Genomic DNA, 25,095 nt, shown 5'->3' on the forward strand with positions numbered 1-25,095 from the left:
TTCCGATCACCCTGCCTTGTTGCAATAGTGTAAAAATAAAATTTGTAATATGATCGGCATAGGATGAGAGAGAAATCTTAGATGGCACTTTAAACATTGTGAGGTATTTGAATAGTAACTAAAATAGATATTATACTTAGTGATTTGTTATATAAAATTAATTTCATATAAATTATTGTAAAAGTTTAAACTGTTAACAATAATTAAAATAATTTAGACTTTATGAGATTATATTTAGAAACTGAACATCTTATAAATAGAATATTGTGATAAATATCACATACTTATACAAAAGTGGAATTTTTCATGAATTCGTAGAAAACATGAGTGCATCTTCTGTATTAAAACTGACTAACTTTGGGAATGTTTAACATTAATTTAATATTTAAATAACACCTATGGCAACTATAAATTACTTACTAATTATAGATGTAGTTGAAATACTATAAAGTGAAAACCATGAAAATAATTGAAAAAATAAAGAAAAATAATATTTATCAATAGTGTAAATTTAGGTCATTTTTTTTGTATTTTCTCTATTGGAGTTTACGTGCCAAAAATGATAAATTTGAGAATGTTAAGTCATTAGAGTTCTGGAAATTCGATACTACACTTGAATAGTTTATTTATGTTTAGGCACAGCATTCATACTTTCATTTCCTAACATGCTAGTAGTACCTTTTATTTACTGTGGTCCCTTACGCAATTCTGAACATGACTAAATGCATAAAGTAAATATAATAATATTGAACACATAACTTGATTCTCTATTTCATTGCAATGCATAGTGTATTACATATGCATGTTTCCCAAAGTTATAGTAATTACAGAGAACACCCACATTATATATATATTATATATGACTTTATAAAAAAAGGAGTAAGAAATAAAATACAATAATTTTAATATTAATATATAACGATAATAATTTTTGGATACATTAATGGTTACATAGGGTAATCTATGCACTTAACACTTTTCAGTATTACTAGATAAACGAAATATATAAATAAATATATAATAAGATGTTTCCAACTGTATTATGAAGTACTATGTTTATATACAAATGAGAAATGTTCATTAGAATGCTTTATGAATTAAAATAAGTAGTATATTATATTGCAAATTAAGTACCATAAAAATATATGGAAAGACATGTGTGTATCTCTGTATATTGTAACTATTTCAACACATATTAACTTACTTGAGCATTCATTTAACCCTTAAGAACATCGGCGGCGTATTCCATATACCACTGCTACAGACAAGTTTTCTATTTCTTTAATTTTTTTACTCGAAAAATGTTTTTTTTTTCATCCTAATTATCAATCTTTAAAAACAGAAAATTATTAAGTTAAAAGATAAACAAACAGCCTGCTGCTGCCTTTTAAAATTATGAAAAAAAGGGATGACGTATTCACGGTCCGTGTCCTTGAGAGTTAAAAAATGGTTATAAAGAATGTCTGAAAACTTGTATGTAACTATAAACTACGGTATTAATAATAAAATTAATCCAGTGCAATTAAGTGATGTGATCCTTTAAGAAAAATAAGCGCCACTCACTTTTTAATAACTTGTTTAATGTAATAAGATATAATTTTAAACAATAAAAAAAGTATATAAAAATAGATCTATTAGTATTTCTGAGTATATTTCAAACACAACAGAGTAAGAATAGTAGCACCATTGTGAGTTTATATAGTGTTTAAAACTATAAGTATTCTTTATACGTATGTTGAGTTGTATTAAATTGAAACTTTTCTCACAGATTACCCTATAACCATATGTATATGTTGACTTAGGAACTATTGTAAAAATTATACATAAATACATATTTTATGTACACATAGATGGTGTGTGTACATGAGTACACAATTTTCTAATTTTGATCATTATAATACTATAACCTACCTTCTTCTTTAGAGAATTAGAACACTCTTTTGGCACAAGTAATTTAAATAATGGTACGTATTTGGTTTCATTGCCCTACTTAATTTTAATGCAATCTTCAGTTCGATGCAATTACCAAATTTTCCTGACCAGTAGTCACCGTAAAAATCGGACTGTCAGGTGTATCCTTATAATCAAGTAATTCACTATCGTCGCTGAATGAGTTTGTACCTGAAGAACCAGCTTGTTCGAATCGTGATGGCGGTAGCAAGAACACTAATGAAATTGCTATTATCATATGCCACACGCTATGAACATACTGGAAAAACATAACAATTTTTGTACAAGTTTCCGATTTTTCACACTAACGTTTCACGTATGATATTATACATACTTGATAATTAGCTTCTGTTTCAACTAAAGAAAAGAGCAACAAACCTATTGTTGCCAATAACAATCCCACAAATAATTTTGAAATCCTATCAGGTTTTTTCCACTTTTTCAACTGGTAACAACGATAAACGTATGTTCCCATCTAGAAATGTGCAAATAAGAAATGATAATTTTACAAGCAGATCTATTAAATTACTTACTGGAATCATAACGCCCATTCCTAAAGGTACTAATATACTAGTTAGGCTTGTTTTATTGGACTCTACTCCAAAAGCTATTATTAGAACTCCAAACATGTGGCACAAAGATACAAAACGAGTTGGTATTTCAGCCATTGCAACGAGCGTTACCCAAAACGCTAATATACTTGAAAAGAAGTCACTGTATTGCAGAACCTATAAGTAAAATTTTTCATGAACATCTATATGAAAAGATAAAAGAGGCAGTTAACATAATAACTGTCATAAAATGAAACAATGTACGTACTTCATATTTAGCAACACAATATGTCATAACGTGTTGATCACAAGCATGATACAGAGACGAAAAAAGCATGGTTGCCATATAAACTAATCCCTCTGTATATAATTCTCGCTTAACAGCTAAATATATAGCAGGTATGAAGAAACCATTACTTAAAGTGAGCATCAGTGTTGTCATGAGAAGAGATGACTCAGGACTGGCACTAGTAGCATCAGTACAGCCCCATCCCTTATATCCTATGCAACAAGATTCATAATTAGAATATATGAGAAAATAACTACAGAATTTATGTCATACAAATAATAATCCAACCTTCAAAGCATTTACACGTTGTATAATAAAGAATATCTCGATGAATTTCCTGACAAATTCCATGGTGACCACATGGGTAGTTTCCAGGGAACACACACTGCCTGGTTCGTATATCCAGCGACACTAGAATTTCTTCCATTTCGCAATTTACAGGACGTCTAATATATAAACAATACCATATTATAAATATATGCAAACTACTATTACGATTATATTTTAGTTTATACTTCAAGAACACGATCTTACTCATTGTAATGACATGTTGCATGCAAAGCAACATACCACGTATCTGGCTGTGGATACGGTATTAACAAAGTTGAATCATGTTTATCGAAAGACGATAAGTTCATTAACATTCTCGAATCCTCACATACGATACTACCCTTAACTCTATCTGGAACACGACCACGTCGAATACAAAGTATAACTTTAACCAACTGTCTTGTCATGATCTAAAATGCATGTAAAAAATAATTATAATTTAATAAACTACTTAATTATACTCAAAGATTACTATTCATGTTTACTTTGTCCATTTCTAAATGTACACTAATATCAAGTGTACCACCGACGTCTATTAATGGCAATATATTAAATTGTGTTATTACCGGATGTTCATCCGTTAACATTACCCAAGAAGTTAACCATTCTTTACCCTGAAAAAATTTATTTAATGACAATATTCTACAATTTATTACACCTTGAACCGTAAATATTTAATACCTGTAACAAGTAAACACCAGAAAATGTTTGTGAATGCTTAATCCTGGCAAGTTGATATCTTGGAACACACGAATCATCAACACCTAAATCCGATATACGAAATTGATTTCTAAAATCAATTCCACTGTACAATGATATATTATTATTATTACTGTTTTCTTCGTCACGATGGGTATGATGTTTCGTTAAATCTTTCATACGTAATTGAGCTAATGCCTTAGAAAATGAAGGTGCATCTAAATATTGTCTTACAAAAGACTTCTCTGTTACTCTGATAGGACATTCTGAAAAAGGACAACACAATGATTTAGCTTCATAGATCTATAATATTAATATTAAAAAAAAAACATATATAATATGTACTGTACCTGCAGTGACTACTTTCACATTTACTTCAATGACACTATCTGAAATAATCATCAGATAATAATAACTGTCCTCATAAGGGGAAGCTTCTGTAAAGGTATATGAGTCTAACATAGTAAAGTTTCCAATTTCATTGGGTTCAGAGTGATTGAAAACAGGTAGGGAGCGTCCTTGTAAGGCCACACTTTGAATGCAAGGATCATGTATACTATGAGATGTGTACACGGTAAAATTACAACCCCAAATATGTACTTGAAAATTCCATGTTCCTGATGGTATGTATATTCTGTGGGAGAATCCAATATATTAATTTTTAATGTAGGCACAATGAATAAAATATAATGTTTATACTCTTTACTTGTAATAGGAAGTAGTTTCTCTTGTTCTTAATGTATGCTGACAGCCAGTAGGTATGTTCTCAATACTATTTGTCTGTGTCCATATAGCTACAGAACCTATGCTATAATGGCATTTGTGTCCAAGCCCCTAAATTAAAGAAGGAGTGATATAGAACACTTGATTTGAAAGAAATTCTTTGTACTGTATCTATTGTTAATTTAACAATTGTACCTGCTGTTGAACTTTTTCATCCCAGTAAGACAAATAAGCTCCCACAAACCAATCTCCAGATTCTGGTCCATAAACTGGGACAATTGCAGTTGTTTTTGGTTCAAATGTTGTGATTGCAGACACTACAATTGTTTGATTACGCTTGGAATACATATCATGAGGGAATGTATCATTTACAGATATCACAGGATAACTGCCCCACTGCAGGTATCTGTAAATGACATTATTATAATAGAATTATTTGTACATTGAAACAGACAAAATATAAAAGAAAAAACTAGTTACATATGCACTTTTCTTTCTGGACAATCTAGTCTGTCCATAAATGCAGCAAACTGCCAAGTGGCTCTGAGCACCTCTTTTGGAACTGTGTAATGAAACATTGCTATATCCGAGTAACTTTTGAATGAGTGTAGCAGTCCTTCTTGACTTGCTTCTGGCATGGTACATTCCTTGGCTACAAACAGAAAACAACAAATGCATACCCAGCCTATATATTTCAATGACACCTCGACCGATTCTTCACTGAATATGAACACAAATGTATTATTCTTATTGCAGCTTTAATACTCAATGAAATTAGTATTATCTGCATCTATTATTATAAAACTAATACTTCATACACAAGAAGCTTAATTGTGGAATAGTTTACTCAAGAATTTACCTGGGAAAAGCAAGAGTAGTAAAAGAATGTGGAGCTGAAGGATCATGAGATATCGCCTTGGAAAATAACATATCGGAAGCACTACAATTTTTTTCGACATCACAGAAAAATTAAAGCTCCTATCGATCGGACGTACTCCATTCAGTTCCTATTAATTATCCATTCTCCTTACGTTACTATGCTGATTGTACATCCTGTACAGGCGACAAATAACTACAGCTAACCCGGAATGTTGCGTGTTTAGTGTGCCAGTTTATGCGGGTCCCCTCGATCAGCTGTAGTAGACAATATACATATGAATAGCAGAGGGTGGAGTGGGTATGGGGGATGGTGATCTTACCGACAGTTTCACAGCGAATTGCGGTAATTTTAATCACAATTACGCTTAAACTTACCAGAGCGTGGCTGTGAAGAGGTACAACCCTCTTCTATCCAGGCCTGATATGCAATTCACACAATATGAGAATTTTTCATAACAAGTCAGTCTCCCGTAAGCCGCGATAATGTAACCCCTGGTAACCCCTCTCAGATTCCGTCAACTCGCGATACGACAGTCTTTGACGACGTTCAACTGTTTCAATCATATCCAGACTACTAAAAGTCACGTTCTCCCTTCGCGCTATCCACGACGCAATTAAATTAATGTCCTCTACTCATATACGCAATACCACAGGGATATTACAACTGGTTTCTGTTTTCAAGGGGACAGGGGAAACTTTTGGAAAATAATTAATGAATATTGTATACGGATGTGTCAATAGACATTTGAATTATAAATAAAAAAGAATTACATTTTAAATCGTTTAAGTTATAACTAGTGTATTTTATATTCTTATTTATCAAACATCTACTTACAAAACATGAACAAGTATTCGGATCAAATATTTACACGATTTACTCATAAAACGGAATCTCCATGCATGTAACGCAATGCACACGAATATTAACGTTTAAGCAATTGACCGAATTAGGACGGACCGGACGCGGCTCATCGTATAAATACATAAATTCGTTTGAGATTACATTACGTAACTTAAATGATTAGTAAGACAACACTGGAAAATACTGTAAATGACAAATCTTCTAATTCGGTCCCTTAGTGAGTCATTGTTAAGTAAATCGAGCAGAACGAGCCATCGTTTTCAATATAAATACTTTTTAAGAACGTGACCATATTCTCTGAACCAAAAGTTAAAAAAAAAATGATTTTATCCCAATCTTGTTGATACACTACATAGTATATCTCATAGACCCGCGACAGAAAATATTTTTCTATGCATAGCACTCTTTCGTCCAAAGAAATCACACTTCAATGTCTTCTTCGGCGGCCGGCAAAACGACTGTCGTCACGTTAATCGGCTTTGTCCTAGATTTCTTGCACAATAAGATCTGTACCCTGCCCGATATTCTGCTGGTTAGAATTGCATTTAAAGCCATCGGAATGGGAACTCCACTCGGCAATAAAGGAACATCCACGACGCGTGGCGTCACGTCTGTGTTCTCGCTTCTGCAGACAATGTACAATCCCGTGTCCGAGAGTTCATCCGATACATTCGTCAGCAAGATACGAATCTGATAATTCGGTCCCAATCCTAAAACGGTAGCTTCCACAGTGATGATACGCGGACCCGCGTCTTGACCCTCGTTCAAAGATTCTACTACCTTTTTGGCTACCATCAATCGTAGTCGAAGAAGACCCCGTTGAAACGTGCTGTGGATCTTTTTCGCCTCTGATCGTTCTCGTATCGTTTGCTCGACGAACAATCGTGTTTTCTTTGGTATTGAAAACTTCGAGTTGTTGTTCGTCAGCGAATTCGACTCTGAGGTGTGAATGCTGAAGTCGGCGGTCCGTTTCAAAATCTTCACACACAGACCGCCGCCTACGGTGACCATTGCCATTGTTCTTTCTTCTTGGCCCATTCGACCATACTATAATAAAAAAGAAAAAAGAAAAACAGTATCATCAGACACATACCATATACAATACTTTTATAAACAACAAATGTTAGTTTACATAGTTTCCACTTCGTTACAGGAAATGTTAAATAAAATATATAATATTACCTTTATCGCAGATACTGGTTCCATGATCTTCAACGTATCCACGTGGTGTATTCTATCGTAGACTCGAACACCGAATCCAGCGGTACTCACGGCGATCAAGGACAGCCCACTCTGTGGTACTGGCAAACTCGTTGAGTCCAAAATCGCCCCCGGAACATTGACGTGCCACAGTTTACCACCCTACGAGATTAATATTAGTTGTGAGATCAAATTTACGTAATCATTAGAATTATTAAACGATCTTCCACGAGTACCTTTCTCGAAAGGCCAATCAAAGAACCATTCATCAGAGTCACAGCGATATTTTCATTGTTAAGAACCGAAATAGCGACGGCCGGCGCTGACAACTTTTCCCAAAGCGTTACGGGGCTTCCTCTTCTTATCGCGCCTATGTTACCGTCCCTTCCGACAATTAATATCTTACCGTCGCCTGTCCATAAACCGGTACACGCGAACGCAACAGGAGTCCATCCAAGTAAATGTTTGTCCATGGCAGTGAACGTTCTGCAGAAACAAATCACGACCCATAAGTGACGTGTTGAATCCAGGGACTTCTACTCTAAATTAATTCCTAAAGAAATTGAACGCAAGAACGATCCTCGTATGCAAATAGAATTTACGTAAATAGAAGACGCAACTATTGAATTAGCGAATTAATCACCGTGGATCCAAAACGAGAACTTCCCCGAATTCCGTTCCAAGCACGAGGCAACCGCTTGCTGGGTTGGTCCAAGAATCCCTCCGGATTACGGAAATCGCGGACAAACTATTGCTCTTAATTAGTGGAATTCTTTTGTATTGTTCCACGAAGCTGGTTCTCAAGTTCGGATCCATAGAGAGGAATTTTAATGTCCGTGGCGAAATATATCCTGCACCGAGTTCTTTTAATAATAATTCCAATTCGTCGGCTAGTGTGAGCACGTTCAGTTCTTCTTCTAATCCTGCTTTGTGCCAAATCTATGGAGAAGTGTTGATAGAACAGTGTAGTGAAGGCTGTTTTAACATCTATTTTAAACGTATCAAGAATAGTTTTTCTTTGATTGTAATTAAGGAATGGAAACACATAGATATCTCACACCTCTCGCTCTTTAGGATGCACGTCAATGTGTGGCAAGCAGTATTTGAAGTAGGGCCTCATATTTTTGAAAATATAGACACTCGAACCACCGCCCACAGCCAACACCGACGATCGAGCTTCACCGTTCTCCGTGTAGAAACCGACCACCCCACAAGGTCGATCCACCATGTTATGCTCGGTTACCTGATCGGCCCCTTTGTAAACTCGTATCTGATTTTTCGAAATAAAGAAAAAGAGAACATGTCAAAATAGCAATTAAAACATTTACGTCAAATTACAGATTTATTAATTTCTTCGATGTATTTCAGCTGGTTGTTTGGTTTCTGTGAATAATACGATTTATTTGTTTAAAGTGAAAAAGTAAACTGCAAGTATTATCGGATAGATTGTAAAGTGTCGTATACTTTCGTCGAATTGGCGCCCAGTGTTCCCAAATCGGCGCAAATGAGTCTGGCATCTCCATCTCCAGTTACATCCAACATATCGATGGCATCTGGTAAGGTGTATAATTTTGCTCCTGGTTCCCAAAGTGCTTCTAACCATCGATTGGTACTGAGGCCAACAATATTATGATCAGCTCTAAAAAAGATTCTCTAATGTGAAACTTATTTTGAAATTCATTTCGGATCATGTAAATTGCACTTTTCGTGACTCTTGTATATAATACCAATTTTTAAACACTTGGTATTTCTACAACTTAGGTCAAGGTATTTTTATTAACTTTTATTAATTATAAGCAATTTTATATTACCAAGTAATTTAAGTATAACGACGTAGAACCTTCAATATCCTAGAGTGGCTTAAAAAATTGACAAAACATGAATACATTTTGCAATATATTATTCCTTACCGTAACCCGTGCATAATTAAAATTTCCTCTTGGTATTCGGTTGAAAATATTGTTTTCAGTCGAAACACATTATTATTTCATCCCTCGATGCAACGCTTTGTCTACACGTTCTATGCACTGTAGTGCAGCTTGACGGATCGTCATATCGTTACCAACGTGTTGAACTTCTTAAAAAGATTCTTACCCCAAACGAAACCGATCGCACACTGAACGAACTGCAATTTCGAAACGCGGCAAGCATCGATCATATCGGAAGATCTGTTTGGAAAACTTGTCACAAATGGTACAACAGTATCAGCGTTCGGCTTTGTTGTGGGCGTTTGTATCCATAGAAATGTTCTCACACATGTATTAACGCGTGTATGAATATCAATAATCACGGTCAACGTTACGCGCACTATGCCAAGAAGAATCTAATTAATTTAAAGCACCATACAAACGTCCGCATGACATACTATTTCAAAATATCGTTAAGTGTAAACAAAACATACAGAACGTTAAATATATTTTAACGTATGCTATGCCACAAAATTATATCGCATTAAACGGTATCTTGTATTTATTAAGAACATTTATAATCCCTTTGCGATTAACATATGCGATTCTAATAAATCAATTTTCATTTTTGAATGCCAACAATATTCCGGCGCTATTTGATTGATTTTGATTTGAATTCCCAAACGGTTGTCATTAGATCGAAAACATTGTCCGCTCTACCTAATTTTGTTTATTTGGAACATCAACCGCGATACATATCCGAACAGGTGTTGGTGAACCTGTATATCGGTCATTTAACTGACATTCAGGACAGTGTCGAAGCAAAACGTTTGTTCTACCATTAACTCGGATAATTGTATTTTCTTTTTAAACTTTGAAAATTTATTTCGAGTGAAATCTTGCGAAGACGTAAACAAGTTATTTTAGTAAACGGCTTGACTTCCAGCGGATTGTATCTGCTCAGGATTCACTTTTAATTTAGAGTGTTATAGCTTTAAATATTAACTATGACATCAAAGAAAACAATGCTGTTCGCATCGCCGAGAACGAACGCAGGTTGCGGGAATTTAGTGACACCGGTTACATCCACAAAATACAATCTGAAACCGCCGTCGCGTAAATTATGGCAGAAAGAAAATTTGAACATTGATAACGAGAAGTGGAGAAAATATCGAATTGAGGAGGAGGATAAATGGGACCAGCTCGAGTCCCCGCAGTTTGTCGATTTTTCCAATATACCTGAGAGCAGAGATTCGTTTTTCAGTAAGCTGAAGTCCCGTTATAATTTCAATCGTTAAAGAGATATACTTCATCTAATATTACATTGTCCATTTAGATAAACCAAGGGTGATCGTAAGTACTCCGATACCGGGTTCCAAAGGGATTTTTCCGAGCACGAGTAAGGAAGACTCATTGATCACGTAAGCGTTGCAATTATGGTTGTATTTGAAATGGCATTCTTGCTTCTTAAAATTCTATAATTTTTATACATGACTTTAGGTCTTTGAATACATTCTCTTTATCTGGAATAAATGATATATCACCGAAAATACAGTGCAACAACAGTGGCCAGGAAAGCGAGGAGAACGAAAGTTTTGTGAAGCATGACACAATTATCAAAATGGTACACAATTGTAAATTAATTTATTAATTGATTTATTATAACGATTAAATATTATAGGAGAACGATGAGAAAGGAAAGTGTAATAAAGTGAAAAAAGCACAAAGCAACGCCGTGTATCCATTTAAGTTTGATTTGCGACAGAAACTTAAAGAAGAAGAAAAACAAGAACGTCTTAACAAGGTATTTAAACAAATATATCTAACTATTGAAACGATTCGTTAATTGGTTATTCATTCGTAGATCTTGGAAGAAGAGAAAAAGACAAGAGTGTTCCGGGCAAATCCAGTTCCCAAATACCTAAAAACTCGATCACTTCCAGCTACTACCAATAAAAACATTAATAATAATGTTGGGAGAAATAATTGTAATACCAGCGATAATGATCAAAAGTTACAAGCTACGACTAAAAACATTAAAAGAAACATAGAGGTAATTAAATCTACGATTCTTGATTACTTTTTCATGACATGGATAAATCAAATATTAGAAATTCATTTTTTTTTTCTACATTTTTTCATTGATACAAAATTTACACTGGTGAATGGTGACAAATATTTCTATGTTCCCAAAATGATTCAGATTTGGAAGAAACCACCGTTTATACCGTGTCGAACAAGGAAAAACTCGAGTAGACCAAAGACGCCACTCCTTCAAACAGCAATTCGAGCGCAGGAAAGAAAACGCTTTGATGAAATCTTAAGAGAAAAAGAAATACAGAGACAACAACAGAGTCTAAAGGTAATTTAAATTTATTGCAATCGTTGAATACGATGGTAACATTAAATCTTGATAAAATGTAGCATAAAATTAGAAAGTAATATGGCAATAAATTTAAACAAATAAAATAACAGGAGATCATCGTCAAACAAAAGGAACAGGAAAAAGAAATTGCGATATTAAGAAAACAAACTGTTCACAAAGCGCAACCAATTCGCAAATATAAGACAGGTTTACCAGAAATACAAAAACGTCCATTAACTGATCCGAAGAGCCCAATATCGAAACGCCGTCGTATAGGTACTGAGAATGTAATCAAAATCGATCGTGTTAATAGTAACGTTTAATACAATTAATACGGTTTATTATGTTTTTGATTTTTTGTTATGGATGCAATTTAACTTATATTACCATGTAAATAACCGTGTTCACTTATGCTATAATCTATTTTGATTTATATATAAACTGTAATCGAATTGAGATTCTCTGTAAATACATATTAACGTGTAGGTTCTAATATGTTTACATATAATGCATTATTGTTTCTACTAAAATTTTGTTAACAAAGGCAACTTCGTTAAATGTATAATTTGAATTTCTTCAGGTATTGATTTATGAGGTGTAATACTGGTTTCGAGTAGCCATCGTATTAATTGAAATGTTTCCATAAGTAGATACAATTATGTTATAAAAAGAGTCCGATATATTTCTTTCATAGTGAACGGTCACGTGGTGATCGCAGTTTTTGCTCGATGAAGCATTAAATATGCGTATCAACATGAAATAGATTTTAAAATACATAACGAGCTTACTATGATACATTGTAACTTACTCACAACATACACAGATTCACATGTTAATATATTAAAGATTGCCAAGGCATTCTAGATAATTTATATTAAGTTCTCCTGATATACATTACTTATAAATCTTTGAGTAATCGATGAACAGACATACACTGTCGCTAACATAATACATTTTCTTCATTAGTGTCAATTTTTATCTATTTGAAAACATGAACTTGAATTACACGAATCATTAATTTGTATCTTGTGTAATTAAATACCTTTAGTAAATGAGTTTCATTTAATGTTAAAAGAAATTTAAAAATAAAAGTCAACTGAAAGACTTATAAATACTTATTATTTTATAATGTATCTGACTAAAACATTGTCAAATTGTAGGAAAATAGTTTAATCTATGGAATGCTAATTATAGTAAAAGCAACATGTGCTTTGTTATATCTCCCGCATTTTTCGAAGCAACTACAGATAGAAACTATAAAACCTGTCAGTCTTCTTTTAGCATCTTGAAAATAAATTGTATATATCATATTCTGTTACTTTTAAAAAATGTAATTACAAACATATACACATACATCTCATATTTCATGAACTTGAAAGTATTACGTGATGGAGAAATTCAAGTTCATACCAGATACAAACCTATTCTAGTTTGTATATAATATATAATAAATTCAATTATCTGTGTGCATTTATTGTAGTATGGAATTATAAGTAATATGTAACTAAAAAATGAAACAGTCTTTATATGTATATAACCTTTCATTGAAAAATGTGTGAATACTATTACAATTAAAAGCTTTATATTATTTTAATTAGGATACAAAGTTTTAATAAAAGATCTACAAAATGTAATAAATTATGAAGTTGAATACAATTTATTTAACCTACATCTAATAGCATATCGAAATATTTGTTAATAAATAGTAACTAATCCGTCTATATTAAAATAACGAAATGACTACATACTAGAAAGTTGTTTATGCAAAAAAATTGTGTATAAAAAATAAGTCCAAATGCATTTAATAGATATGTAAATGCAAGTGTAACATTGTAGTACTCTATAAATATTAGCTGCCACTTAAAGTTACACCTATAAACATAGAACACAGCTTAGAAACTTTTCAAAAATTAACAACTAAACATTTGGCACTTTAAGCTCTTCACTCATATCACAAGGGATATAAAGTGTATACACATATATGCGTAACTTATATAGGAAGCCCAATGAATGTTAATAATAGAGATGTACAAATAATTACCTTACAACTATTATAAACACAGCCAATGACACATCTGTTACACACGATTGTAATTCTATATAGGACATGAGTTACACTTGAATAAATCCACCAATTCCATACTTCGAGGAGCATACACTGCATCATAATAGTTTCTTTTTGTACCAACTATATTAACTATTATAACAGAAATACCACGTGACCTGCATTTCAGTGAAGTAATGTTGATGACGGAGATGGAGGTAGCGATGGTGATGGAGGCGCTCTTGTAAAAGTTTCCATGTCATTACAGTGAAATTGACATACTGTACTAGACGTACTTAAAGCAGATTCTGACCACATTCCCCGTCTTTTAGCTTTCCGTCTAGTCTTATCATTATCTGTATTTGTTTCAGGCACATTTCTAGGCTTGTTTTTACGAAGGTACTTCCACAATACATTTAACCTGACATCACATAAATAATTATTATATTTTCTGTAGTATTGGAATCAAAATATAGAAATATTGAGACATTCACCTGGGGTACTGAAACTGCGCAAAATGGGACGAGGGTCCAATAATTGCTAGCAGTGGACACAAGAAAAATGTAGCGTATGTCCAACTTATGCCCATTACAAGTAATAAAAATATACCAATCTGAATATATGCCAGTACGTAGGATGGTAACATAAGAGCACCAGCAGCTCCACTTGTGAGGGCAGCCATTAGAGTTGGACCACCCATTTGTGAAAGCGCTATTTTCACTCTGTCTTCTTTTTTTTTGGAAGTGCATGCTCTATAACTTACTACATAATGTAAACTGAAGTCTACAGTTAAACCTAGAAAATAGTATATACGTGTTAATATGTATATAGGGTGTGGCGGGACGTGTGGTACAATCGTGCAGAAGGTGATTCTACATATGAAAATAAACCGAAAATACAGATTAAAAGTTTTTTCATAAGAGGCCTAGTTTTGGAGAAAATTGAATTTAAAGATTCGTCTGTTACTGTACAGGGTACACTTTGGCCTACAAGGTCAGTAATAAAAGTTAATTAGTCATTGGACTTTTATTAGTGGATCATGTCTCCGCAGGAATAGTGTACATCTTTTGCAGCTCAAAGAGAAAATTATACAAGCTTTTTGGAACTTCAATTAAACCGTCGAACTGTAACATTTATCCACGACCTTTTGATTCATAAAGCAAGAATTTGTATGCGTCAACAGGGACGTCACAATCAAGAATTCGTTCCACAATGTAAATTAATAAAATCGTATTATCGATAACTAACCAGGACATCGGCATCATTAATACAAACATAAAGCCGGGAAACAGTTAACTGCATGCGTATCCGACGAATCTTTAAATTTAATTATCAACTTATTTTTATATGTAAAATCACCTTCTGTCCGGTTGTACTATCCATTCCACCACACTTGGTATATTTTGTAAAGCAACGAAGTTAACATAGTTATGAAAATTAACCTATGGCTGTAGAGACTGCAACACTTTCTAAGACATTCAGCTTCCACCCAAGAAGAATTAAGCCAGCAACTGTTACTATAATTGCTGCTCCAATTGTTATAATGGCATACAAACTGATAAGAGGATTAAATGTCACAATGATCAAGACTATAAGGGCTAGGACCAATGAAACTCCTATTGCCCAAAGGGTACCTTCATATAATGTCCGCTGTAATTCATAAAATTCTAATCTGCTCACAAACCAACCGCCACGCATACCCAATGGTGCCTTCTTTAGCTGATCTTGCATCCAAATTTCAACCTAAAAAAATATAGAAAATGTTTCTATTTTAAGGCTTAATATATTTCTTTAATTACTAAGTGATTAAGCATTTATTTCACAATATATCAAAAAAAGAATATGTTGCGTCGATATGTACCTGATGATAAAATTGATTCATATTTGAGAAAGAAACACTATAGTTATATATGCTGTCATATTCAACGATTAAGACTTTAATTTTCGTGATCGGCATCATCAAGGAATTGGTTTCATTTGAGGTTTGTAATTGTGCCAGAATTGGGTCGTTTAAGAATTTTATGCCAGCAGAGACGCCATGGCGAGCCCACAAGTGTGCAGGTGTACGATACAATTCTGCGCTAGCTTCAGCTGCACATTGTTGCAATACACTAGAATTGTATGGAAACTTGCTTCTTTCGCAACATGGCATGTAGTTAATGTCCGAATCAATGGGATCTTCGCAACGTCTCTTCATCCAATTATACAACGATTCAATAAAACAATTGGGAAGTAAAGGTCCCAGAGTTTCACGATAAAAAGGTTGAGTTCGCAGATCTCGGCAAAATTGTTGCAGCCAGACCTGTGATGCTGGATGAGAAACGTCAAAAGATTCATCCCATTCTGGTGTACCTATAATGTCAGGATCTAAATAATTGCCATTATCAATTGGCTTGATACCCCATACAAATCTCAATGGTAACACATCTCCATTATCAATCTAAAATTATAAACAGTTTATTAGTCGCTTAAAGATTTTCTAAAATCTTCATGTGAAAAAGATATTTGTAAATTCTTATACATACTGTTTCACGTTTCTCAAACCAAAATTTGTGAGAGTATATCAAATCATATTTCTCAAATAAATGAGAACTGTCAAATAATTGAAACTCAGCGGTATCTGGTAATTGTAAGCCTGGATACTTAAAAACAATAATGAAACATATTACTGCTAAGGTACTCAGACTTAGTAACCAACACCAGCGAAAACCAAACACTGTTTGTGTCAAGAATATGTTAAAACTTATTGCTATTTTATCTCCAAACAGACGTAAAGGACGAACAATTTTTCGCACTATATAATTCGCAGGAGACAGAACATTCCAGCTGAACCGTTCTGATACTACCACACATGCTGGTAACCAAGTAATCATTAAAAAGAAATTTGCAATCACAGTCATTCCTGAAAATAAGCTGAAAATTAAAGTGATTTTTAAATATAAATTTTTTTCTTAAATAATGAAATCAATTATTTAATTCAATCCTATACCTGAAACAGTTGATAGCAGTAACATTGCTAACGACTGATGCAAAGAAAGCTACTGCAGTAGTTAGAGATGTAACAAACATAGATGGTACAGCATGTTTCATTGTCTCTTGCACCAATTTAATTAAACCATTATTCGATACCTTCTGCTGTTTTCCTTTCTCCCAAATTTTACAATATATAAATGCATCATCTGCTCCAATTCCTTATAAATGAATAACATAAATTTATATGTACTGTGACGTTTTTGTTGTATAAGATAACATTACACTTATTTGTTTTATAAATTCTTACCTACAGCAACGACAATTGCCAACAAATTCATGAATGGGAAAAACTTGATATGCAAAACTAAAGTGTAGAATGCATACGAAATACCAAGACTAAAAATTACAGCAATAATTGTTGTGGCAGTTAAAAACAGAGAACCAGTATATGCCCATATACAAATTGTTACAAATGCAAAACCAATAAGCAACAGGATTGAATCTGATACCAGTAATCGATCAAACAATGTAGTTTTTAAACCTAACTGCATTCCTTTAACACAAAATTTTCCGTATGATAAACCACCATTGTTTAGTCCACTATAAAAATCTAAAGTGGCAGAACTTGCAGCAATTGGTAAAAATATCATTGCATATTTCAATGTTGAATTTGACTTTGTTTGAGAACTGTGCTTCTATAATAAATAAATTAAAAATTATATTAAAAAGTGTATAATTAGTAATTTCTATGATAGAAGAATTAATATACTTACATGATCTGGTATAAAATCAGTATCTAACAAATAGTGCAATAAATGATAAGCTGCATTATGCATATAACATTCGCTTGGAACGTGTCTTTGACAGTTTAAATCTTCTGCACAGTTTGATGTTAGTTGGTGATTCTGATAAAAATACACGCATCTTCGTAGAAGAGTTTCTACTCGAGTGAGATCATTCTCTGTTACACCCAAGCAGGAAGTTCTATTGGATAAAAGTGCAACATAATTTGCTGGTGACCAACTTCTGCAACACTTCTGCCCTGCACCACTTTGTTCCATTTGCACTTGACATAAGGAAGGGAAGTGCATATTTGATCGAAGTTCTGCATCAATATGACACTGTGCTAATACACCCTCCATTGACCATAAACTGGAATCTTTTGAATTTCTACCAATTACCACTCGGGCATAAGCAGAAGAAGGTAAATTACAGAAAAAACTTTCACTGTCAATATGATCTTGATCTTTATATTCCTTTACTGTACCTAATTTATTCTTATTTTTCAATTCTATTAATTCTTCCCACTTATCTTTAGAATCAGTTGCATTTCTTTCTTGTCTATCATTAATTATTTCTTTCTGATATTTTTTCCCTCCTTTCTTTTTATTCTTGGGCTTTTTCCTAATAATACCCTGACTAATCCAAGTATGATTTTGTATATTAACAGGATTCTGTAAGTTCTAGAATATATTGTACTTTATTTCATTATCAAATCATTATTTATAAAAAAATTAAAATGGAAGATTTTGTAAATAATCTATGGCAGATTTACCTGTTGATTTAGTTGACGCACGTAATAATAATACTCTAAAGGATTATCAGTGAGCTGTCCTCTTGGCTTACTTGCCTCCATTAAATTTTGCCAAGCTATAAGCCGTTGAGCTAATGTTGTACCCCTTGCCTCAAAGCCCTAGGTAAAACAAATACAGTACAATATCAAAAAAATTAATATACACATATCATTTATATTAACTTCTATGTACTCACTAATTGAGGGTCAGAGAAATCTGGAAACTTTTTCACAGTTAAGGGAACAATTAAGCATGTTGAAGAGAATATAAGTATTCCCAGTAAAATGGTATAAGGATGATGAGCTATAATTCGAGAAAACCACCACACTTCCATTTCAATGACTATATTTTAAGTCATACTTTTTGTCAGAAATCGTAATAATACGGAGTACATAATACTCAAACAATGTTGTTGTAATGGTGCTTTCAACCACAAGTTGTCAGCATTTGTATTTACACTGTTCTCAGGTCTAACAAGTTTGTTGTAAAAATAAAATACCGTGTAATGCCATTGGATGGAAATTCTTTGCACGTATAATTGGAATGAAAATCTACAAGTAGAACGCGTAACACAAACATTTTCAGCTTAATATGCCTTACGATTTCGTTCTTCTCTCGGCATTAATTTCCACCATTAGATTTGTTGGATTTGTAATTTGGCAGTGTAAACATTTCATTGATTATTTTTAAACTTATACCTGAACTCGCGAGATTTCATGGACCATGTGTGCAACACAGTAACAAAATGTTCTACAAATACATCTAATTTTATATGAAAAGTTGAGATGGAATTTCTTAATTTGAAAAGCAACATGGACTTCCCAGTTAAAGGGGTGGCACGTGTTTAGATCGGCAGTAACAAATGGGACGTTCCATACGTTCCGACGTTACATACACCGAAGGTCAGAATATAGTAAGGTCTCGATGGCATGCATGTGTGTCACGTTTATGGTATGTAGATCATGGTACATACATCACGTACACATTGCCTGACTACATTGACATAGCATATATAATAGCAGCGCGGCTTATGGTTGGGATGAAGCGAGACCGAAGGACAGAAGTAGCGATGGAGTCATTCCTTTCTCGCTCGTACATCGCAAGGGGGGGACAAAGCGACTGGAGGATGATGAGGAGAAGGAATGCTGCACGTGTGTTATGCCTCCACACAGCCGTAGGAGAATCCCCTACCAACAGCCGCATTAGAAAGAGAGAAAAGTTACTCCAGTTATTATCATCTTTTTCTAGTGCCGACTTCATCCCTACCATAAGATCGCGCAGTCTATTATACATGCTATGTACTACACCGACTAGGTATAGGATAGACCTATACCTAGAATCTATTTATGAAACTACATCTATTCTGAATTTATCTGTTACAAATATACAAATGTAAGGCAAGATATAAAAACGAATAAAACAAGAACATGTAAAAAGTAACATTAATAAAAATGTCCATTAACGATGCATTTAGAATAAATTGTATTGTAGTTAAGTGAAAAAATATATACTTTTCCGTTTCATGTTTCATGACTGTCATATTTATCCCTTAACCTTAAACTGAAACATCGGATATTTTTATTCTCACGAAATTATATAGATACACGTAATATGAATGGAATATATAACACTTCATTTGTGCTAATAATACTCAGAATTCATGCTTTATCGGTAACGTCGGATATTGACACTAAAATGGTAACAGGGCTACGTAGCCCTATGAACATGGGACAGAAAAAAGCATTGGATGATAGGTCTATTCTATACCTAGTCGGTGGTACTACTTACATATGATCAGAATTCATACTTTATCGGTAACGTCGGGTATTGACACTAAAATGTTAAGAGGGGCCTAAAGCCCCCCAGTGTGTGACAGAAAATTACATTGGATGTTAAGTCTATTCTATATCTTGTCTGTGGTTTAAGATTCTAGTAGCATTAATAACAGTCGGTAAATGTCGAAGATTGAAATGGCTTTATTATCATCTTAAAATGCATTTTACCAGAGAGCTGGAACCCTTAAGAATTGAAAAGTCTCCAATGCAAGCTAAATAATGTTGAATTTAGTTGATATTTAAATGTAATAAAAGGAGATTTGACACACTAGCGTATGAAGAGTTTACCTAATAAATTAAAGTATAATTCCGGGGAATGGATGCTTTAAGTATATTAATAACAATAGGTCTCATTCACTGTTTGTTATTCTTTTTTGACACAATCTTTAAGGTATAATTTGTTAAACACAAATTATTAAAATTTGAAATACGTTGATATTTTTATTATAATGTATAAAATTTTAATTGAATCTTACAGTTCGATTTTAATATAGACGTTTGTGTAACTTTTATTTGTAAACAATAATTAAATAAATAATACTTTCTATCTTTCAGACATGTTCACATTATCCATACATTTACTTTTTGAAAAATACTGGTATAGAGGTTCAAATATTAAGAATAAAATGGTTCACAACAGCATTTAATCGTAGGATAAGAAAATGGGGAATGACACGTTCCAAATTTTGGAATGCTTGGTTCAATGCAGGAGTTATTGTTACTATTATTCTTCTTCCCCTTGCAACACTTGGTATTTTAAAGAGGACTTTCGATATATGGATGAATGGGCCATCACTTGATAATAATAACTCTGAATCTTTCTTAGAACCAATGGTAAATTAATTTTAACATAATTTTCAAGTTCATTTGTTTATAGAAAACATTATTTCATTTTTATAGAAATTTGTTCCATAAAGTTACATCCTAAGGACTTTTATCACTATAAACTTTAATTTCATGAAACAACTTTAAAAATTATAAGCTTAATATTATGAATTATTTATTGGATTTCTCTATTGGATATAATTATATTGAAATTTGATATTAATATATACTTTTGTATTTTCCAGTTACCTGGTGTAAATATGCCCCTTAATGAATTTGGATATTATGTTGTTACATTAATATTTTGTTTCATTACACACGAATTAGGACATGCATTGGCTGCAGCAAGAGAAGGAGTTCAGTTATATGGTGTAGGAATAGTGATTGCTTTCATAATACCTATAGCTTATGTACGTATAAGTAGTGAACAATTTAGTTCATTACCATTAACAAATCAGTTAAGAGTTAATTGTGCTGGGATTTGGCATAATGTAGTACTTGCAACAGTAGCTGCAACTATTTTCATGTTTTCCACATGGTTATGGGCACCATTATATTTATACGGTAATGGAGTTTATGTAAAGACTGTTTTACCTGTAAGTAAAACCTATATTTTTTTGATTCTTTATCCATTCTTTTAGTATATTTTTTCATATCCAAATTATTTGAAGTTGAATTATAACTTCTTACTTTAAAAATTTATTTTAGAATTCGCCTTTATTAAGTCCAACAGGACTTTTTGAAGAAGACATAATATATAAAATAAATGACTGTTACGTCAAACATAACGAAGACTGGGGTGATTGCATCTTAAACACGATAAACCAGCCTGCTCTTGGATATTGTGTTAAACAATCATTTATTCAGGTACATACTTTTGTGATGTATTGTATTTTCATTACTCAGAAGCATTTACTTTTAATTTCTGATGTAGGAATATGATGAGTCAATCCCATCTAGACAAAAAACAGATGGTGTTATAAATTGCTGTACACGTGATAGTGAATCTCGTGGAAGTTTATGTTTTGAATACATAGAAGGGCCACAAGCTGCCCCTCTGCATTTACCACCACACTCTTGTCTTCCAGTAAGAGTTATGATTAATCAATCACAAAATTATTGCCATGCTAGTAATGAATGCATATTTCATGACACTCATTGTTTAAAGCCTTCTCTTGATAATGTTACTAAGGTATGTAAAGTATATAGATTTATTTATTTATCATTCGAATAATATGCAATGATATTATATTTACATAAACATTATAGATTGTTCAAATACAAAGAAGAGAAGGAAAGGATGTTTTGTTTTTTGGGTATCCAGCAGATATTTATCAAACAGTTGATGTATCTGATTGGCTACCTAAATATTCATTTCTGAATCCTAAATTACCAGAGGCTGTAGTGATTCTTTGCAAATATGTTACTATCTTTTCAGCTGGTCTAGCAATTTTGAATGTTATACCTTGTTTCTCTTTGGATGGACAGTACATTATAGATACGGTTGTACTTTATTTTTTAAATTTAACACGACAGAACAAACATATTAGACAAACGATTGTATTAACGGTAACAAGTATAGGTACATTACTTCTTGTTATTAACTTCTTGTATTCACTTGTGAATAAATTACGATAAGTAGTAAAACAGGTGTTTGTTAATATTCAAGACATATTCATAGTACAAAGTTATATTGTGATAAATTATATTCATACATAATCGTATAGCTATTTTGTATTACTTATTCAAATATTTTAATAAACCTTGCAGTCTCGTTTGTATAATGACTAACACCTTTGGAACAAATTGGATCACATAGTAGGATTATATATATATATATAACATATTTTATATTTCCTGAAGGTAAATTATTGTAAACATATTGTAATGTACAAAGTCTATTCATTCTCAGATACAATATAAAAATAAAACTAATGCTAATTTTAGTAAAAGCAAGTAATCTTTTTGTTTTTTACTTTCAACATAGTGTTATGATTATACTTATTTCATGATCAGATATATTATTGTGGGAAAGTGAATAATAATTATGTAGCTATAGTAAATATAATGTATTTTGCTTATATTAATGTCTATTGTAAATATTTATATGGCTAATATTTTCTTATTAATGACAAATATATTTAGATGTATAAGAAATTGATGTTATCGTTTTGTAGCTGCATCTGCATCCAGTGCTGTAAGAGAATAAAAATCATTCATGTGTTGTTTCTTCATATTGTCCATAGATTTTTTTTCATTTTAAACATTGGTGAATAATCATATATCATTTTACTTACTTTTTCCATCACAGGCAACGATTTTGACTTTATCAACTATTGCAACTTCTTGAACTTCTCGAAACTCAACATCATTGAGCATAAATGTCCATACATTATCACAAAATCTATATGTATTTAATTTATGAGCCTAAAAATTTTATAAAAAAATTGTGATAGTAATAGTAAAAATTTAGTTAATATAATTATTATTAAATATGTACACTTAGAGGCATATACCTTAAATGAAAGTCTTGATTTAACTCTGGTTGCAAGTGCTTGATTTATGGCCTTATCAAATTGCAATAGTACTTTAATTGCTAATTGTGGTGTGATTTGCCCATACTATAAAATTGTATTATTACATAATTTAAAATAAAATGTAATTACATTTATAAGATTGTTTGAATTTTCATTAAGTTCAAAAATTCTAATGAATAGAATTTTACAGTTTAATGACGAGAAAAGGAAATTGACTATATTACAAATATCTCGATAAGTTTATACGTAACTGTGTACAACACGTATAGAATGTTGTTATTGTATACATCTGTTTTACATAAAAATTTACGTTTTATTATTAGTGTTTAGTATTCACTGAAAATTCTAACCTGAACATTGGGCAATTTTATGTAAGCCTACCTGAATTAGTTCATCGAGACTTTCCTGTAATGTGTTGCCTAACGTTGTGTTTCGATATAATTGATAAGACATTGTTCTTAAAGTACAGTAGGCACACTATCAAGACAAATCGATGTTTGTTAATGCAAAAATAAACTTCATGCGTAAGAAAAATGTTCCTTCACTGATGTTTGTTGATTATCTGCATACTACGCGATAGTGCTGCGATGCTCGGTCATATAATTGAACCAACGATAGAATGAAACCAATAAGACAAGACTAAAAATACCGGTAGATTTAAAATTAATACATATGTATTTCATTTTTTTGATGTAACTACAAAATTTAGTCACGATAAGGCATTTATATTATTATTACGATTACCAAAGTAAAATTTTAATGAATTCTGAGTATTATTAGCACAAATGGAGCATTATATATTCCATTCATAATACGTGTATCCAATATGATTTGGTGGGAATAAAAATATCCGATGCTTCGGTTTAAAAGATGAATATTGTAATACTGATGAAATATGATAACTTATTCTAAATTTCATCGTTAATGAACATTTTAGTAATGTTACGTTTCCCACGTTCCCTTTTTATTCGTTTTTATATTTTTTTTATCTGATAACGTGATATAAGAATCCTAATAGGCACAATCAATTACCTTCTGGTAATTGGTGAGGAAGTAATTAAACAATGAACTTCGACCCAACTAGAGCTTAGCTAGTCAAGCTCTTTTCATGAAAAATAGTTTTGATCTATTATTTAACTGGTAATATCTATTGTATTGTATTTCATAAACTTTGGCATCATTGTCAAATTGACAGGGTATATTTATCATAGATGGCGTTAGAGAACCATTGGAGGATTGAAAACTTCGAGAAGACGAGAGTAAAATTAATACTTTCGAGCTATTAGGAAGTGGAATATCACATTTTCGGGGATAGTGTGTGTCTCTTTGTTTCCCTTTCATGATAGTCGTTCCCTCTTGAATTAATCTCGGGTGCATATAAGAAAATATATTGAAATATAATTCGGCGGTAAATATTCTATTTCGTTCAAATAGAAAATTGAGCAAGCAGGAAAGCGACCAATCCTCACGTTCTTCATCAACCAACGCACCAATCACAGGCCTTATACATAACCGAATCAACCAATGACAGCCAGTCAGCCAGCCTAACGGT

At 32.5% G+C, this 25,095-nt stretch overlaps 6 protein-coding genes across 6 annotated transcripts; 2 read left to right on the top strand and 4 right to left on the bottom strand.

Moving 5' to 3' along the window:
* Positions 1-2,008: 2,008 nt before the first annotated feature.
* Positions 2,009-5,501, bottom strand: LOC107185740 (transmembrane protein 8A-like). The gene is made up of 13 exons (XM_015573496.1): positions 5,402-5,501; positions 5,023-5,194; positions 4,738-4,948; positions 4,526-4,653; positions 4,170-4,453; positions 3,802-4,085; positions 3,606-3,734; positions 3,325-3,530; positions 3,079-3,236; positions 2,770-3,002; positions 2,484-2,678; positions 2,285-2,425; positions 2,009-2,209 (listed from the first exon to the last, which is right to left on the bottom strand). Exons 1-13 carry the CDS (start codon positions 5,499-5,501, stop codon positions 2,009-2,011), a joined length of 2,442 nt encoding a protein of 813 aa, XP_015428982.1.
* A 989-nt stretch (positions 5,502-6,490) lies between these two features.
* LOC107185848 (Bardet-Biedl syndrome 1 protein) lies at positions 6,491-9,521 on the bottom strand. Its single transcript, XM_015573620.1, has 7 exons — positions 9,394-9,521; positions 8,948-9,122; positions 8,544-8,753; positions 8,127-8,422; positions 7,720-7,969; positions 7,466-7,645; positions 6,491-7,330 (listed from the first exon to the last, which is right to left on the bottom strand). Exons 1-7 carry the CDS (start codon positions 9,405-9,407, stop codon positions 6,704-6,706), a joined length of 1,752 nt encoding a protein of 583 aa, XP_015429106.1. The 5' UTR covers positions 9,408-9,521; the 3' UTR covers positions 6,491-6,703.
* Positions 9,522-10,236: 715 nt separating this feature from the next.
* On the top strand, positions 10,237-12,078 carry LOC107185741 (targeting protein for Xklp2-B-like). Its single transcript, XM_015573497.1, has 7 exons — positions 10,237-10,653; positions 10,727-10,811; positions 10,891-11,014; positions 11,072-11,194; positions 11,255-11,443; positions 11,594-11,752; positions 11,866-12,078. The coding sequence occupies exons 1-7, from the start codon at positions 10,398-10,400 to the stop codon at positions 12,076-12,078; spliced, it is 1,149 nt and encodes a 382-aa protein (XP_015428983.1). The 5' UTR covers positions 10,237-10,397.
* Positions 12,079-13,890: 1,812 nt separating this feature from the next.
* Positions 13,891-18,737, bottom strand: LOC107185818 (protein dispatched). The gene is made up of 10 exons (XM_015573584.1): positions 18,543-18,737; positions 18,328-18,465; positions 17,546-18,235; positions 17,080-17,467; positions 16,789-16,990; positions 16,325-16,712; positions 15,661-16,239; positions 15,242-15,542; positions 14,294-14,594; positions 13,891-14,220 (listed from the first exon to the last, which is right to left on the bottom strand). Exons 1-10 carry the CDS (start codon positions 18,678-18,680, stop codon positions 13,986-13,988), a joined length of 3,360 nt encoding a protein of 1,119 aa, XP_015429070.1. The 5' UTR covers positions 18,681-18,737; the 3' UTR covers positions 13,891-13,985.
* Positions 18,738-20,410: 1,673 nt separating this feature from the next.
* LOC107185742 (membrane-bound transcription factor site-2 protease) lies at positions 20,411-22,644 on the top strand. Its single transcript, XM_015573498.1, has 6 exons — positions 20,411-20,572; positions 20,737-21,015; positions 21,252-21,602; positions 21,715-21,873; positions 21,941-22,198; positions 22,276-22,644. Exons 1-6 carry the CDS (start codon positions 20,498-20,500, stop codon positions 22,642-22,644), a joined length of 1,491 nt encoding a protein of 496 aa, XP_015428984.1. The 5' UTR covers positions 20,411-20,497.
* A 477-nt stretch (positions 22,645-23,121) lies between these two features.
* Positions 23,122-24,102, bottom strand: LOC107185869 (transcription initiation factor IIA subunit 2). The gene is made up of 4 exons (XM_015573641.1): positions 23,925-24,102; positions 23,523-23,627; positions 23,304-23,433; positions 23,122-23,201 (listed from the first exon to the last, which is right to left on the bottom strand). The coding sequence occupies exons 1-4, from the start codon at positions 23,994-23,996 to the stop codon at positions 23,170-23,172; spliced, it is 339 nt and encodes a 112-aa protein (XP_015429127.1). The 5' UTR covers positions 23,997-24,102; the 3' UTR covers positions 23,122-23,169.
* Between the last annotated feature and the right edge of the window lie 993 nt (positions 24,103-25,095).

This window comes from Dufourea novaeangliae, unplaced genomic scaffold, assembly GCF_001272555.1.
Source record: "Dufourea novaeangliae isolate 0120121106 unplaced genomic scaffold, ASM127255v1 scaffold56, whole genome shotgun sequence".
Lineage (NCBI taxonomy): Eukaryota > Metazoa > Arthropoda > Insecta > Hymenoptera > Halictidae > Dufourea > Dufourea novaeangliae.